Source organism: Diadema setosum, chromosome 22, assembly GCF_964275005.1.
Source record: "Diadema setosum chromosome 22, eeDiaSeto1, whole genome shotgun sequence".
In the NCBI taxonomy this organism is placed as follows: domain Eukaryota; kingdom Metazoa; phylum Echinodermata; class Echinoidea; order Diadematoida; family Diadematidae; genus Diadema; species Diadema setosum.
In genome coordinates, this window is record NC_092706.1 from 5,876,627 (window position 1) to 5,895,336 (window position 18,710).

At 39.3% G+C, this 18,710-nt stretch overlaps 1 protein-coding gene across 1 annotated transcript in view; it reads left to right on the forward strand.

Annotated features, from left to right (window-relative positions):
* LOC140245577 (vesicle-fusing ATPase-like) overlaps window positions 1-16,706 on the forward strand; it is a 41,896-nt gene extending 25,190 nt beyond the window's left edge. The window contains exons 9-23 of the mRNA XM_072325141.1: window positions 320-389; window positions 1,008-1,049; window positions 3,168-3,325; window positions 4,612-4,686; window positions 5,303-5,393; window positions 6,423-6,497; window positions 6,962-7,149; window positions 9,102-9,197; window positions 10,056-10,212; window positions 10,944-11,077; window positions 11,718-11,784; window positions 12,410-12,489; window positions 13,540-13,674; window positions 15,611-15,780; window positions 16,694-16,706. Of these exons, the coding sequence (XP_072181242.1) occupies window positions 320-389; window positions 1,008-1,049; window positions 3,168-3,325; window positions 4,612-4,686; window positions 5,303-5,393; window positions 6,423-6,497; window positions 6,962-7,149; window positions 9,102-9,197; window positions 10,056-10,212; window positions 10,944-11,077; window positions 11,718-11,784; window positions 12,410-12,489; window positions 13,540-13,674; window positions 15,611-15,780; window positions 16,694-16,706 (1,551 nt within the window). The remainder of the gene's footprint in view (window positions 1-319; window positions 390-1,007; window positions 1,050-3,167; window positions 3,326-4,611; window positions 4,687-5,302; window positions 5,394-6,422; window positions 6,498-6,961; window positions 7,150-9,101; window positions 9,198-10,055; window positions 10,213-10,943; window positions 11,078-11,717; window positions 11,785-12,409; window positions 12,490-13,539; window positions 13,675-15,610; window positions 15,781-16,693) is intronic.
* The last annotated feature ends 2,004 nt before the right edge of the window (window positions 16,707-18,710 follow it).

Below are 18,710 nucleotides of genomic sequence, written 5' to 3' on the forward strand. Positions count from 1 at the left end.
GCTTACGTGAATGCACTATCACACAGGGCGCATGGAGACATTAGTGTTGTTAAATTCGCGATCCAACTGTGATTCGCGAAAATTAAACCCTCGCGAAAATAACAGCTTATACAGTACATGGTATATACAGTGCGTTGTTAACTGACTTGTTGATTGAGCTATTGAATGCTGAAACATGTAAACATATTGAGGAAGAAAAGTAAATGATGAAATATATTTTGTTCTGATTAAATTTGCTTGTTATTGCATGTCAAACTTCACAGTAAATTGTGTTATGATATTAATTACCACATCCATTTACTTCTCTCAAATTATCCAGGAATTCTCAGATATTTTCAGGAGGGCCTTTGCTTCAAGAGTTTTCCCACCTGAGTTTGTAGAACAAATCGGTAAGTTGATAAACAGATCTCAGAAAAGTTTCTTTCCATGTTGACAATTGAAATTTAACTTTTGAATCAATATTTAGAAAGGTGTGCCTGCATTGATGCATTATCAAAGAGCCTGAAAAATGTCATCTTGTCGCATATTATGTGAAGTGAGCAATATTTTTCCAGTCTTCATATAGCTCTTTGTCTTTGAGATGGATCCATTCTTTGAGAAGTCTTTTTAATAAACAGTTGTACTTTTTTTAAAAAAATTTGCATCATAATCTATAAAATTATGTTTGAATATTGGCAGATATGTTTATGACTTTTCTTTGTTTGATATTGTGTCGCTGTTCGTGTTTGATGTTCTCCATTTTTAATACAGTGCACTCCCGTTATAATGAACACGGTTATGACGAAATTCCAGTTACAGCGAAGTAAAAATTCAGGCTGCAACATTATCCACTCTATGTATTTTTATTGTTCATTTGTTCGCTTACAGCAATATTTCGATATAACGGAAGAAAACTGCCAATCCTGAGGACTTTGTTTTAATGGGAGTCCACTGTAGTGTTTGCAAAAGCAAAGAGGTTTGAATTTTGTTTGCAATCTCTTTTGTCTTTCTGGTCTGTCTCTTGACAGGTGCCCAGCACGTGAAAGGAATTCTGCTGTTCGGACCACCTGGTAAGATTTCAGAGCCAAAGCCATGCTTGTTCTGGTGAAATGTTTAGATTGTAGAGCAATGTTATCCTTGATTGACTGCAGTGTAACAGAAGCAAAGGTTTGGCGAATATTCAATGATCATAGTAATTACAATATTTAAGTATTGCCTATCTATACCCAATAAGTTGCGAGCAACTCTTGCTACAACAGCTGCTTTTGTTTTCAGTTGTCTATTTTCCCCAGATTATTGTTGTTATACAAGAAAATCTTGTCTTTGTGAATGAAAGGGTGATATATAAGGATTAAACTGCCTTTGAGCAAACTCTCAAGTGGGAATAGTTTTCTCTTAAAGGTCCTGTTTACCTTTGGGAGCAGTGATTTAAAAATGTTCAAGATATCACATTTGATGCATATGTGTAGGTCTTTTGTATAGGTCTTTTGTATCACAAAACATCCTAAGGAGATATCAGGTTGTCAATCAGTTGCAATGAAAACATCCTTCCATATACAATTTCAGCAATAAAGCCTGTAATATAAGGAGATATCAGTATTTTTCTCAATAATCCATAACTGTAGACGGTTTAGTCTGGAAACATTATTATGCCTCCGCCACGAAGTGGTGCCGGAGGCATTATGTTTTCGGGTTGTCCGTCCGTCCGTACGTCCGTCCGCTTTCGTTTACGCGATAACTTGAGTAATATTTACTGGAATTTTACCAAACTTGGTCCAAGTATGAAGTATGATGGGGCAATTATTTGATTAGATTTTGGGTGAAATCAGCTAAAGGTCAAAGGTCAAAGGTCAAGGTCAAATCATGAAATTGTATCCGTTTACGCGATAACTCAAGACTGCATCAAGCAAATTTCACCAAACTTTGTTGGAGGATGATGTATGGTAAAACAATTACTTGATTAGTTTTTCAGTGAAATCGGACAGAGGTCAAAGGTCAAGGTCAAATCCTAAAATTTATCTGTTTACGTGATAACTCAAAACTGGATGAAGCAGCTTTCACCAAACTTGGTCCAAGGATGATGTATGATGGGACAATTAGTTGAGTAGATTTTAGTGACATTGGCAAGAGGTCAAAGGTCAAAAGGTCAAGGTCAAATGCTACAAATGTTGCAATTTCCCCCATATCTATGCAATGCCCCAGAGGTATTTTCTTGAAACTTGTTGTGGACATGTACTACTGCGTAAAGATTCTCCAGAGAGAGTTTCATGTCATAAGGTCAAAGGTCAAAAGGTCAAAGGTGAGGTGAAAATGTTGCAATATCACTGTTCTCGCAAATGGTTCCATGTATCTTTGTGGAACTTGGTAAATATGCATGTACTGACTGGCAGGGATTATCTAGGGAATTTAGGGGTCATGGGTCAATAGTCAGGGGTCAAAGGTCAAGGTCAACTCCTCAAAATTTTATTATGTCCCTCATATACTAGTATATGCAATGCTTGCATTATTAGTTTCAAAACTTAATACATGCATTACCTAATGGAGATTCTCCGGGAAATTTCCAGCCAGAAGGTCAAAGGTCAGAGGTTTAGGGTCAAAGGCCAGGTTTCAATCCCCCCCCCCAAAAAAAAAAAAAAAAAATATATATATATATATATATATATATATATATTGTACCATTATTACACTCTTTCTTCATACCTTGGAAATTACTCAATGCATAAACTAATAAAAAGGTCCATCAGAATTCAAGTAAAAATTCTCAATTCCCCAAATATGTGTACCTGCACTCTTTAAAAAATTATAGCAAACCCAGATCAAGACATTTCTGACAGACCTGTCATTTCAATATTTTGCCAGTTATGTGAAACTGTCATGGATTACACATTGTGAAGACATTGTACTATACGCCTATTGGGAGAATCATGCATTATGGCGGAGGCATCAGTCGCCATAGCGACATTTCTAGTTATTATAAATACTGTTCACATTTTGTGTATTTAACAATGCTTAACATCGATTATGCGGATTCAAATTTTTACAGTGGTTGTTTCTATCCCTAACTCACATTCTAGAACTATTTTAAAGCGCTAATGCTGGGTTTTTGTTTCATCTGCAAATTGTAAATTATGCCTTTGAATCTCTCTGCGGACCATCGTGGCTTCCTATCGTCTGTCGATCCTCGACAGGTACCGGCAAGACGCTGATGGCAAGAACCATCGGCAAGATGCTGAACTCCAGAGAGCCCCAGATCGTGAACGGGCCGGAGATCCTCAACAAGTTCGTCGGCGAGTCGGAGGCCAACATCCGGAAGCTGTTTGCCGCTGCAGAAGAAGAGCAGAAAAAGGTAAGGAGCCGTAGTTTTCTGAGAACGTGCTATCAAATCATCAAAGGTACCCTGTTGCTGTGTAAGACAGATGGAAAATGAAGAGATGATAAAATGGGAATTTGTGAAGCTTTCTGAGCATGACAAAAATGAGGTTCTACCACTTCTTTTTTCTTTTTTCTTGTTTCCTTTTTTTTTTGGGGGGGGGAGGGGTTAATCATGCAACATTTCATCAAATTCACTAGATACCCTCTAAAACTTATAATTTGTGATTAGTCACTTGTGTTATTTGATTTGAGGGAGACCTTGGCCCCTTTTCATAAGTAAAAGATGTTAGGATAGCAAGTCTTGCTAGAATGGCAATGTCCCATCGCAAAAGCCAATCAGGAAGCTGAATTCTTGTCATTACCATGATAATTACCATTTCCACAAGAGTTGCTATCTTGTTAACTTTTTATGAAGCAGAACCCTGGATTGCTGTAAGATACACAGTCTGTCTCTTATTTTAAAGAATTCATTTTCAAGTTTTGCTGATCTACTGTAAAACGAGGAATTTTCGCGTGCATTTTAAGTTCGCAAATTTCGCGAGCGCCAAGATTCGCGAAATTAAAATGCACACGAAAGTTCTTGTCTAACGGCAGAAAAGGCCGTTGGCTCCAATTCGCGAAAAATTCATGCCGTGAATATATCGTGTTTTACAGTATTCATTATCAATGATGTACAGCCTTCTTTACAGCATTAAAGCACATCTCCTATGTCATAGTCACTTTCTTTGTTAGCTGCTGGAGGCTCAGTACCTCGGCTGGAGAAAGTCAGCGCAAATGAAGCATGATGTTTCTACAGAAATAAAGCCAGTTATAGTCATCTCAATACAGCAAGAACCACTTGTAGTACATTCATTGTTTTGGATGGTAGTGAGGACCACTTAAGATCACATCCAGCTGTGACAACTGTGCCATCATGGGATGATCTAAAGCTCTTTGAAGCACTCAACTTTTGCTTGCTGCGAGTCAGATATCGTCGCTGGGGTGACAAGACCTTGTATCTGCAATTTTGGTGAAAATGACTTTTTTTGGATTAATAGTCAAATAATGGGTTCAGTGATATCCTGTCCAAATCCCAACTGTCTAACTCCAAAAATGAAGCCACCACGGCATGGTGATAAGGCTATTCCATTTGTTATAGTGCTTTGGCCACCATGTTTGTTGGCTCTCCTGAACATTTGACATTTTGTAGATACGAGGTCTTGTTGCCCCAGCGACGATATGTCAGTGTGTTTTTGCTTCTCCGATCTCTCTCCTGTGTAGCTGGGTCCAAACAGCGGTCTCCACATCATCATCTTCGATGAAATCGATGCCATCTGTAAACAGAGAGGATCCATGGTGAGTTTCAGTCTCTTACTGTCACCCTGCTGCCCCGAACCACCCCTGCCGATGCCCCACCAACAAAGTTAAGCACTGAACTGCACAAAGCCAACCTTGCGTGTGTGCATGAGTGGGTGGGTGGGTGTGGTGTGCAAAAATGTTTGTTATGTCCTTGCCTTCTTCATAATATTGCTTTATAACCCTACTTGGCAATTATTTAATCTTTATAAATACTCAAATACTTTGTCTAATTCCATGTAATATGATGTGAACTTTCATACTCTTCCCTTCAGTCAGTGGAGGTTAACATCTCAAGAAAAAAAAAAGGCAAAAAAACTTCTGTGTGTAATAGTTTTGAGGTCAAGGATCCCACCCCTTCTGTTGCCATGGCAACTTAAGGGGTATCATGATTTACAGTCAACCTTGCCTGAGTCCAATCTATTTGGACTGAAGAAATAGCTTTGACTTATAATTGGACATATGGGGGATTAAAATCAATGGAATATAAAGAGGAGAGGACTCGAAAAGACCTTCGACTTAGCCGATTATTCAACTTATTCAAGGTCGACTTAAGCAAGGTTGACTGTATATCTATGTGTGGTTTGTGAATGGATAATTCTTTGTCTGGTTTCAGACCGGTGGTACAGGCGTGCATGACACTGTTGTCAACCAGCTCCTCTCCAAGATTGACGGTGTTGAGCAGCTAAACAATGTCCTTCTCATCGGTAAGTCAGTTGAGGGACGAGGACTTTATTGACCGCGATGCTAGTGACAACAAATCGTTGGCTGAGAATGATGGGCCGTTAAGTTGCCAGTAAAGCCGAAGTGTTCGAGGTACCTTTAATGACGCCCTTGTTGTTCTCACCCGACGAAATGTTCCTGATGTATCAAATGGGATTGTGATAATGATGTTAGTGTTATATTGCTTGTTACCATGGTTATGAGGGTGACCAGGACTAATCATGATAAATATTGTGATGACTGCGATGATATTGGATATGACGATGCTTTGGTTTATACAAAGGTGACTGTGGTTATGCTGATGAGAATGATGTTGTCCATTGTGATGATGGTGGTTGTTATCAAGGTTATAGAAATCATGACAGTGGTATTAGGGATGATGATGATGATGATCACAATCTCGATATCCCCGATCTTGACGATAATATGAGAATGAAGACTTGGGGAATGATATAGACTACTGGTATATGATGTTAGTTAAGGTGATGATGGTGAGAGTGGGTATGTTGTCTGTACTGATGATGGTGTCGATCATCTCTGTGACGATTATGCAGATGAAGATGATTCTTTGCAACAGTTCACAATTTTTATAAAAAGAGACATGTTATTTCTACCTTCAACATGCACTCTATTGTTCCAAGGGACTGACTTTCTGTAAAATGTATAACTTAAAAAAAAGAACGATATATATATTTTTTTTCTTAAAACATGATATAGTCATGTATATATGCATTTTAATTGTTGCTTTGCTCTGAAAACAAATATGACATGTTGGCCATACAGTGGTATTGGCATGGCTCTCTAATAGTTGACCGTAAGCAATGCATGCTAGTTGTACAAGTTGTACATGGCAAATATGACCTCGCACAAATTTTTCTAGTTGATGTGGTCAATATTATATTTGATGTGTAGATACAAGTGTATATTTACACTGTAAGAATGCAGACTGTGACATTAATTAACCACCTACCTCTGACCTTTGACCTTACCCCCCACCCCCTTTTCCACACCAGGTATGACCAACCGAAAGGATCTCATTGATGATGCCCTCCTACGACCCGGCAGGCTGGAGGTCCAGATGGAAATCGGTAATTCCTTCCATCATGTGCAACAAAATTTCTACATGTGTGAAGATGACAGTTTTGGTGAAAGTAAAAGTCGAGAGCCTTGTGATCACATGTCATGCTATGATAGAATACATTTCCAATCTGTATGCAGTGATTTCTCTAAAGTGTCCCCAATTTTATCAATCCCAACTGTAGCATTTACTTGCCTTGGTATCTCGGTATTTATTTGCTTTCACAAATTAGTCATATCAGGATATTTTCTGAGTCAAGGTTGATCTGCATTATTATGCATGTTATTAATTGTAACTCGAAATATGTAGGCTTACTGACCTGTGTTGCTAACAAAGACAATGACTGTCTTCCATTTTCTTTGACGTATTAGTTGCCCATGTTGAAGGATTATTCTGTTTTATATTAAAGTGAAATAGCATTATCACCTATGCAAGGATGGATGGGTCACTGTTGTTTTGCTACTTGTGTCACAGGTCTGCCGAATGAGGAGGGTCGCCTGCAGATCCTGGAAATCTACCTGGCCAAGATGCGGGAGAACAAAAAGCTCAATGCTGACGTCAACGTCAATGAGCTTGCCGCGCTGACCAAGAACTACAGTGGGGCGGAGATTGCGGGGCTGGTGCGAGCCGCCCAGTCCATGGCCATGAACAGCCTCATTACGGTGAGCCCACTGTAACGAGACAATCATAGTGCGGTTGTTTCATTGTCAGACTGCAACACAGAGTCCCCTTGAGTGGTATCTCCAATCCCCATATCATACCCATCCACCCCCTCCCTCCACTTGCCCTGGTAACTACCCAATTCATACGTATTCACCCAAAATCTAATCTGCTGGTGGCAGTGCTTTAAGTCAAAGTTTATATATGTATGTTATTGAAGTGCCTGTTCTTCTGTGGCAGGAAGTGAAATGGTTTGTAGCTGAAAATCCTAGTAAAGGCTCCACTGCTTTTACTTCATTTCTCCCATTTTTTTGTCCCCGCCGAACGAGTTCGAGCAGGGGACTATGAAACGGGCTCCGTACGTGTGTGTGTCCGTCCGTGTGTCCGTCCGTGTGTCCGTCCGTGTGTCCGTGTGTGCGTCCGTGTGTGATCAAAATCTTCAATTTGCTACTTCTCTGTCATTTATGAGCCAATTTTGATTCTGTTTGCTTTATATGATAGCACTACATGGGAGCTTTGAAACTTCTACACAGAATTTCAGTCGTGACCTTTGACCTTGACCTTTGACCTATATTGTACATTTTGCTACAAAATGCTACTCCTTCGCCATTTCTAACCCGATTTCGATTCCGTTTGCTTTATATGATGGCACTAGGTGAGGGCTTCAAAACTTTTACACAGAATTTTGACCTTTGACTTCTTTGACCTTTGACCTTGATTTTTGACCTATATTGTACATTTTGCTACAAAATGCTACTCCTTCGCCATTTCTAACCCGATTTCGATTCCGTTTGCTTTATGTGATGGCACTAGGTGAGGGCTTCAAAACTTCTACACAGAATTTTGACCTTTGACTTCTTTGACCTTTGACCTTGATTTTTGACCTATATTGTACATTTTGCTACAAAATGCTACTCCTTCGCCATTTCTAACCCGATTTCGATTCCGTTTGCTTTATGTGATGGCACTAGGTGAGGGCTTCAAAACTTCTACACAGAATTTTGACCTTTGACTTCTTTGACCTTTGACCTTGATTTTTGACCTATATTGTACATTTTGCTACAAAATGCTACTCCTTCGCCATTTCTAACCCGATTTCGATTCCGTTTGCTTTATGTGATGGCACTAGGTGAGGGCTTCAAAACTTCTACACAGAATTTTGACCTTTGACTTCTTTGACCTTTGACCTTGATTTTTTACCTATATTGTACATTTTGCTACAAAATGCTACTCCTTCGCCATTTCTAACCTGATTTCGATTCCGTTTGCTTTATGTGATGGCACTAGGTGAGGGCTTCAAAACTGCTATACAGAATTTTGACCTTTGCCTTCTTTGACCTTTGACCTTGATTTTTGACCTGTATTGTACATTGGCTACAAAATGCTACTCCTTCGCCATTTCTAACCCGATTTCGATTCCGTTTGCTTTATGTGATGGCACTAGGTGAGGGCTTCAAAACTTTTACACAGAATTTTGACCTTTGACTTCTTTGACCTTTGACCTTGATTTTTTACCTATATTGCACATTTTGGTACAAAATGCTACTTCCGGCGGGGACATATATTACGCACCGCGTAATTTCTACTTTTCCTTGTTTTACATTTTTTTTATTGAAGGATTGATGCCATTAGAGTTCCATCCCTTCCCAAGACTTAATCAAGCAAAGAATAAATCAGTACTAGTAGTCTTAAACATGATTTCCCCATGACGCATTGCAAGCTATTGTAGCAGCAATCTATCAAAATGAATATCTCCGAGTCTAGTAATTAAACTTGCTTATAGTATTGGAATGATGCCCTTTTTATTTATATTAATACTCAACAACAACATGTCTTTTTTTTATCTATTTACCTATTTTTGTAGCTCAAGAGTTTAGGAGGTTTGTCATGTGATATATAATGCTTTTAAAGTCGTTGTGTAAACATACTAAGTGTGAATGGTTGTTGGATCCAGGCGGCGACCAAGGTCGAGGTGGACTACGACAAGGCAGAAAAGATGCAGGTCAGCAGGGAGCACTTCATGTGCGCCATGGACACCGACATCAAACCAGTGAGTTCTTCTTAAGTTCCTTTAAATGCATTCAGCACTTTCTAGTGCTGCATGCCTTTGCTCTGTTTTATGTACTATTCATACATCTATATTCTCATAAACTCTCTCCCTCTTCCCACCCACATATCTCTCACACACGCTCTCTATCAATCCGACTTTCCAAAGAAAACATGTCTGGATTGTTACCAGAATCTGAAATCCTGCAACTTAAAATATCCTGGTAGAAGTTGAATCAGTTTTGGAAATGTTCTATGCACATTCTATGCATTCTTTGTTTTGAAAAGTTGCCCTCAACAACCACAATGTATGCTAGAGCCTTCCTCTACCTAGCAACAACTAATCAAAGTCCTGCATAAGGAACATAATTGGAGAGAGAAGGTGAAAGAGATGGTTTGTTTAACGAGACTGTAGGAAAAGAAACATCCCTGAATTGTTATGTATTACAGAAACGGTCTATACACACATGGGATAGGTGAGTTTTTTTTTTTTTTTTTTTTGCAAAAACCAGTTTTGGTTTTTTTTGTTTTTTTCATTTGAATTGACTTGTTTTACAAGTTTCTTACCTTCATTGTCTGTGACTTAAAGGCCTATGTTCATGAAGGTAGTAAATGCAGAAAGTAAATGCAGTATATGCAGATTTCTTCTGCGTAAATACAATTGACAGATTGCGTACGCCAACGGACGTCCAGTAGCAAACATGCATTTGTATGCGCATGTCAAATGTACACCTATTTTGCGCTTATTGTAGACTATGGTCTACGTTTAAACCATCTTTGTGAATTCGGGCCAAAGAGATGGCATGGAGTTGCATCATATGATTGTGTATTTAAAGGAGGATATCTTGTCTAACCCATGCAGTCCTTTGGTGTGAGCTGTGAGAACTTTGACAAGTACATTCTGAACGACATCATCAACTGGGGAGAGCCGGTCCAGAGAGTGCTGGACGACGGAGCCCTGGTGGTCAGACAGACCAAGGCCAGTGACCGGGTACCTCTGGCCAGCATGCTTATGGCAGGTAGGACCATGCACACTTCCTGAACTCTTTGTGTGTTTGGGGTTTTCCACCACTAGAAAGGCATGAACATTATGGCAAGTCTGGATTCTTGAACTTGATTCTTATACTTCATTCCTAAACTTGATTCTTCAAACAGGATTTAAGTGTAAAACCTTTCCAGTAGAGCATGTGCATCTATGAGCAAAATTGTCTACCTTCAAATTCCCTTTCAAACTTGGGCATTGAAATGGGGTATCTTGTTACCTCAGGGTAATGATGGTGACAGGACTCTCTAGGAAAAAACTGCCTATACCCAAGTGGTTTCATGATACACATACATGCAATGCTTTATATACATGCATAAATAGTACGGCATCATCTGCACATGCATGAACATTCATGCATTTTAATGTGCTAGTGTTTAGGTCGGTGGTTACAGCTGAGTACACACTATGTTACATTGATTGCATTGCATGATATGTTGTTACAGAGCATCAATCCAGCAAAAGATTTCACAGTGTTGTTGCTTTTACGAAGTTGGTAAGAATATTTGTGATATATGTCTCTGAGTGGTGTATTTATCGTGTAGCAGAAAATATTCCTGGCAGCACCCTTTGGTTATAATGACCAGGAAACAAAGTGAGTGCAGTGCTAAGAGGCTATCATGTGTGGAGAAGATTTATCATCATCATGTAGTTTGCATTCCTGAGAGTTTTCTGAAATATCTATCTCTACGCCTTCTCATCCCAAAGGCCGTCCAGGCAGTGGAAAGACTGCGCTAGCGGCAAGGCTAGCCTTGGAGTCAGGCTTTCCCTTCATTAAAATCTGCTCACCGGAGGACATGGTTGGATTCTCCGAGTCGGCAAAATGCCAGGCAATCAAGAAGGTGAGTGAGCCCTTATTGACAAGGAGCTTTTTAAGTCACACTATACCCTACGTGCCTAAAGAAAGGGATGTGCTAGTGGTAAGGGGCAAGAGAAGAAAGTTACAAAAAAAGTTGTTTAACTTTAGTGAATGGTAGGCTTTAGGAGACAAATACTCCTGAGGTTTAGCATTACTGGGGAGTTATTCCTATGATACTACAGATAAAAAAAGTCAAATCTTGTTGTGTTATTGTCCAATTTCATTGTGATTGTTTCTGACTGTTAGATATGCATGCACTAGTTTTATTCCAGTGATGTGTCTCACATATAGCAATTATTTAGCATGTTGTCAATTTGTGTGTTCATTTCATCATCGAACTCATGCTGAATGATCAGTAGCTTCCGTGAAATTCCACAATGTTAATCATGTTGTGACATCAAATATAATCCAGTATTCAGAACCAGAAGGACATTAACTCAAGAATTTTAGAAGAATCATAAATCTCCCTTTTCCATATCTGACCTATATTGACCCATACACAAGTGCATGATTGTGATTTGTCACCGAGTTTCAGTTTTCAGCCATTATTCAGTTTCCTGCATTGCCATGCCACTGATGTCTAGTTTTCTTCACATAACTTTGTCACATATTCTGCCTTGTAGATCTTTGAGGATGCATACAAATCTCAGGTCAGCTGTGTGGTGGTCGATGACATCGAACGACTTCTGGGTAAGTACTTTGAGAATTGACGGACAATGTGTTAACTCTGCTAGAGGTAATTTCCCTTTCTAATCACATCTGTCTACTGCCATTCTTAGGTGGTATGAAGTGTTTAGATTATTTGAAGTGTTCTGGCATTTTTGCACCAAAATTATTTGTTCCTCGAGATTGATGTTTGTTTGCTTGTGATATCAAAAGCCTCCCTGATATGCTTTAAGAAGAAACCATTTAGTTTTTGCAAGTTGAATTTGCCTCAAAGAAAGAAGGAAACATGTAAAAGGATAAAAAGAAAATAACACATCTATGAAAGCATGACCACAAAAGTATAAGTATTGTTTTATGTCTTTAAAAATGCATACATCTCTTTGAGTTATTAGACAATAAAGCTACTTCTCTGCGTACAGGTCATCCAATTTATCTGGTATTACATGTGTATGGCTGTCATATGCATCTCAAAACAGTGCTCTGTGAATGTGTTAGTCTCCTACTTATAGTCTTTTGGGAGGGAGGGAGTGGACAGTGGCTTGCTTTAGAACAATAGAAAATACTATTCTTTTGTATACATTGCAGTTTATCCAAAGCAGACATGGCTTAACTCTCGTTTATTTGTTGTTGTTTTTTGGTCCTTTCTTAGACTATGTTCCCATTGGCCCTCGCTTTTCAAATCTTGTTCTACAAGCGCTGCTTGTCCTGCTCAAGAAAGCACCTCCGAAGGTAAGAGAAGCATGCTTCTTAATAAAGCCTTCCTTTGTCCGTGTGGTCTAACTTTCGCAAACCTTAACCCATTGAGGACGGACTGATTTTGCTACAACACACATTTCTCATAGACACTTGCCCGAGTATACTCGGGGCTTGTTCTCAACGGGTTAAGAGTATAGTGCAAGGCTCTATATATGTGCTTGCACACATTCGCAACATCAGCTGTGAAAATTTTGTCACAATAATCTTTTATTTCATCTATTTAAGTACCCGGGTACTGTTTTCTTGTTGCATAAGTACACAAATTTATTGGATCTAGACAGAATTTACATAGCATTATTGGATGATCAAAAACTTGTGATGATATGCCCGACTTGAACCTAGCAATAAACCCTAAACCTACATGTGACCCCCAAAAGCGCAATTTTCAGTCAAATGCTCATGCCACAGAGCATGTTGTCGTGGCCCAAGAACCGTGTGTCACCTTATGGCAGAAGCTTTCACAGTGTAATGCCACAGTATATCACATACAACCTTCACTCAGGTGTACAAAATATCTTTGCATGGTTGGTTTGCCGTCATCTTATGTATCGTACTTAAGAATCATGTTTGAGATATTCTTGTGGAAGATTTACTGGAGGAGTCCAATAAATATTAGAATATTAGAATGAGTATTTTCAAGTAAAAGGGTACTGTGTGCCATATATTTAGCGAGACTAATTCTTTCACATATTGGAACTTCCTAACAATTTTGTGAGTGGTTAGATTCTCAGTCATGGGGTACAGTGAATGAACAGATAAGTGTATGTGTGCACATGTAATGTCAGCTTAGAACTGATATTTTCTTGTGTTGTTAAATATGTGAATAGCACCCAACTCATGAATTTCACGGAAATTAAAATGTTGCAAAATATATGGCATATATAGTATATCCATTGCTAGAAAGTAGTAACAACATTTTTCATCCAAGACAGTGCTGTGCCTACTGATAGTGAATCTTATTTTTTTTGATGACTTTTTCTGCTTCTGATTTGGGTTTCCATGTATGCATATGCCACCCTCTAGGGTCGAAAGTTGCTGATAATCGGCACCACGAGTACCCACGACGTGCTGCAGGAAATGAAGATGACGGACATCTTCAACACACACATCAGGGTGTCCAGTCTCTCAACATCGGAACACCTCTGCAAAGTACTCGAGGTAGGTAGGGACTCCCATGTGATGAGACCCTTACCATCTTTTGTTTAGCATCATAAGGATTAGAACCAGCACTTGCTGTCAGGCGAAGCTCGATTGTCGGGCGGATAAGATGCCTGTCCAGTGATCATGAGGTCATAGGCAGGAAACCTGCTTGAATATGTACGCCCATGATTATACCCCCGCCAAACGAAGTTTGAAGGGGTATATAGGAATCAGCGGACGGTCGGGCGGTCGGGCGGTCGGGCGGTCGGTCCGTTGCAAATCTTGCGTCGCGAACTACTTCCTCAGTTTTCAACCGATTCCCATAAAACTTGGCACAGATGTGTGCCTTGGGTTGTAGATGTGCAAGACGTATTTTTTGACAATACCCAAAAGTACGTTGCCATGGTAACGGCATATTATGGGCAAAAATGGGTACAAATCTTGCGTCGCGAACTCCTCCCACAGTTTTTGATCAATTTTTATGAAATTAGGTACAGATGTTCATCTGAATATGTTAATGTGTAAGACACATATTTCCGCAGTGGCAAAAAGTGCGTTGCCATGGTAACGGCATGTTATTGGTAAAATATAGGGCAAAATGCTTCATGGCAAAACTGCTCATCAGTGTTCTTCCAATTCTCATGGAATTCATATTGAATGTTTGTCTTAGGATATAGGTCAGCATGACACATTTCTTGACAGTGACAAAAAGTATGTTGCCATGGTAACAGCTCACATATTATGAGCCAAAATGATGGAAAATTTTGTGTTGCAAACTACTTCCTCAGTTTTTGCCCAATTTCCATGAAACTTGGTACAGATGTGTGCCTTTGGTTGTAGATGTGCAAGACGCATTTTTTGACAGTACCCGAAATTACGTTGCCATGGTAACGGCATATTAATGGCAGAAGATCAAGGAAAGATCTTGCGGATTTAACTACTTCCTCAGTTTTTTGACCAAAGCTTATGAAATGTGGCACACACCTTGATCTTGGTGGGAAGATGTGGAAGACATATATTTCGGATGTGTCGGAAGCTGCGTTGCCATGGTAACGGCATATAAATGGCAGAAGATCAAGGAAAGATCTTGCGGATTGAACTACTTCCTCTGTATTCAACTGAAGCTCATGAAATGTGGCACACACATTGGTCTTGGTGGGAAGATGTGCAAGACATATTTTTTGGACGTGTCGGAAGCTGCGTTGCCATGGTAACGGCATATTAATGGCGGAAGATCAAGGAAAGATCTTGTGGATTGAACTACTTCCTCAGTTTTTGACAAAAGCTTATGAAATGTGGCACACACAATAGTCTTGGTGGGAAGATGTGCAAGACATATTTTTCGGACGTGTCGGAAGCTGCGTTGCCATGGTAACGGCATTTAAATGGCAGAAGATCAAGGAAAGATCATTCCTTGGGTAAGACTGTCGTCACGTGGCGGGGGTATTAATCACCTTCAGTGATATTTCTAGTTTCTTTTGTCATGGCTACTCCTAAAACACTGATCAATGCAGTCCTTATTTATGTCGATGTAGGGTAATTTGTCAATTAGTTGCGAGTTTTGTAAACTAGGAAACGACATGAGGTGTAACAAAACTCGTATCAGGTGCTCTCCAGGATCGTCAATACCGCTAGAATGTGCTGGTGCTGTTAGTATAATTGTTTATTATCTTTTCATGGGTGTGCATTGTTGCTTTTGTCAGAACAAGACCAGAAAAGGCATCAATCTCCCTGAGGATTCCAGTATTGATGATACTACTTTCAAAACACATGCCTTCTTCGCTCCTCATCCCCTGCTTCCTCCCTCCATCCTTTTAAAAGATGGAAACAAAAAGAGATGACAAGTTCAGCAGTATTTACAAGTATCTTGAATGTAATTTACCCGCTGGAGATTGGAGAAGTAGTTGAGCTCATCAGATCATTTCGCATATGTTTTGAATTCAAACCTCCATAGGAGCTGCAAGTCTTCACCCCCGAGGAGCGGCAGAGAATTCGGACCAAGACGGAGGGGAAGTCCCTGATGATTGGCATCAAGAAACTTCTGGTCCTGCTGGAGATTGTGCGGCAGACAGAGGAGACCTACAGAATACCCAAATTCCTCAGCCTCATGGAGGAAGAAGGAGGGTGTGTAAATTGATTCAGACATCGTCATATCCTTCCTCCTCCTGCTTTGTCATGGATTGTTTCTTCAACATCATCATCATCATCATCCTCTTTTCATCATCTTGTTATTGTTACCATGATTTATCAATCTCCTCATCCTTCTCTTTCTCTTCCCTGTCGTCATGAGGCAATTACATCATACCTCTTTTACATAATTATTATAGTTGACATTTGTGACAAACATGTCATTTCAATTTTTTGCCAGTCATATGAAACTGTCGTCACACATTGTCGAGATGTACTATAGGCCTATTAAGAGAACCGTGCTTTATGGCAGAGGCATACTAGTCGCCATAGCGACATTTCTAGTATTTTTTTTTTTAGAAAAGTGTGATTAGGATACTGTCTGAGAGGCTCTTTTCATAAAAAAAAAAACAACACTTTACATACGCTTTACTTTCAACTCTTATAACCTTTGAAAGGATGATGCTACTGCTCTGAAAGTTAGTATTAGTCATTAATAGACTGTGCTAATAGAGTGCTAAATTCCAGCACAATCTGATAATCCCTTCATTGAGGTTGTTACAGTGTCTTAAGTCCTGTCTTTTGTCCCATTCGTTTCACAGAGGACAGCATGTTATGGTCAAGTACTCAAACAGACTTTGAAGCCTCTTTTCTCTGTAAACACTTTTCCAGAGTGTGTACCTTCATTCCATTATTTATGTAAGTTAGGAAAGCCCATTTGTATTGAGTTATACATCGTTTTAAAGCTTAGAGTCTGCTCAAATTCAGAATCTGTGCTTTTGTAAAGATTCATACCTGGCGACTTTTTGTTGGTTTTGTGGTGCAGGGTCACATATGCCTTCTTGTGTTCCTATCAATGTGACTTTGCCATAAGACTCATTTTCTCGCATACTCTCATTTCTTTCTGCAGACTTGAGCTGTGAGGGGAGACATGGTGAATTAAACTTGGTAGTCACACACATTCCTTGCCCAGCGTCTACCTACTGTTCTCCTCCCATCGTGTGAATCTTTGAGCTGTGCTCCGAAAAGAGACAGGACACAAACATTGGAAAAGAGATGCATGCATGCAACTTTACCGTTGATCTAATGTCAAATGCAATATGTATTTAGTCCCATGCATAATTCGTCATATTTGGTGTTATGTGAAAGATCAGTCTTTTGGGGGGCATCCCCCCTTCCCAAATGGAACATTTTCTCAACCAATGTTTCCATGGAAAGTTTGCTGTCCCCCCAGAGGAAAAAGTGACCCTCCCTAGAGATTGCTTTATCTTCAAGCTGCGGGATCCACTCGGTTGCATGTGTGAATTCTACAAGTTTGCTGATGAAATGGGTGCATGATACTGGAGCTTTTTCGTTCCCAGTCAAGTGAAATAGAATTGTGTTTAAAGGCATAATTTACTACTTGCAGATGAAACAAAAACCCAGCAGTAGTTCTTTAAAGTAGTTCTAAAATGGGAGTTTGGTATAGAAACAACCACTGTAAAAATTTGAATCCGTATAATCAATGTTAGGTATTGTTCAATACACAAAATTTGAACAAAAGTAATAATAAAAATGTTTCCAGACTAAACCGTCTACAGTTATGGTTTAATGAGAAAAATACTGATATCTCCTCATATTTTAGGCTTTATTGCCAAAATTTTATATGGTAGGATGTTTTGTGATACAACAGACCTACGCATATGCATCAAATGTGATATCTTGAACATTTTTTAAATCACTGTTCCCAAAGGTAGGCCTAAACAGGACCTTTAAAGGAAGATAAGAAGACCAAACTGTTTCGGGGCTTTGCCAAAAATAGAACTACCCCTCGTCTGTCTCGGGTTGAAGATGAGATACAGCATACAATTTTATTCCTTCAGTAGTTCATGCATGCAATGCAAGAAGTGAGGGATGTATTTCTCGTACGAGAGCGGCTCCTAATGGCTGCAGTCCATTCGTCACGTCTGCGGTGTTATCAACCCATTTTGATTTTCAGTACACGCCATTCACGACGTATGGCTATGACGTCGGGGCCCCGTCCCCTCCAACGAGCTGGCAATTGGTTGCACCATGCGATGCCGTCATCACATCGTGAATCTTGGTGGCCATGAAATCCCTCGAAGACGTGTTAGAGATTCTGGCATTGGACGTGCTGGAGCACCTTGAGCATGCACAGTTCCTTTAAATGACATCATTTCCGTGACGGCCACGCTCAGGAGGTGAAATCGAAAAGTCCCTATTGGTTATCTGTGACAGCATTGATGTCAAGAGGTTTTTGAAAGTGAAAATGCAATGCTCTTTATAGTGTAGTATGGAGGTGATGTACAATGCATGAGATTAGACATGCCAATTTTCTGTAATATGTGTTCAAGCATTATAATCATATAAAGGATTGAAATCACATTTCAATTCAAATACACACAGTGTTGAGAAAACATATCTGAAAAATAAATAAATAGATAAAAATGAAAATAAAAAAGAAAGAGAAACTAATGTCTTGAACATTATTTGTCTTTACCGAGGTTGATTTCCCTGGGAAGCAATGGTCAAGTATCATCATAAGTAAGGTCGAACTTTAACTTTGATGGTGCCATATTTATAACCAGGGCTTTTGTTTGAATTTGCTAATCTGTGCAAGAACAGTACATGGACTATTCTGTGCTATCAAAAAAAAAATAAATAAATAAATAAAAAATAAATAAATAAAATAATAAAGGCTTATGCATAATATGGAGTCATAGTAGTTGATTATTATGTTTTTCTTTTTTCAGCATTTAGTAAAATGAAAGATAAAAAGCATGCATACTTGTTACTCATATGTCAAATACAGTTCCTGGACAGGGATCCATTTATTGGAGCTTTGCCAAATTGGCAACTTTAGAATCTGAATGAAACTCTCAGACGAGTGTTATTTGTAGGAATTGATCAGTGAGCAGCAGTAGTAC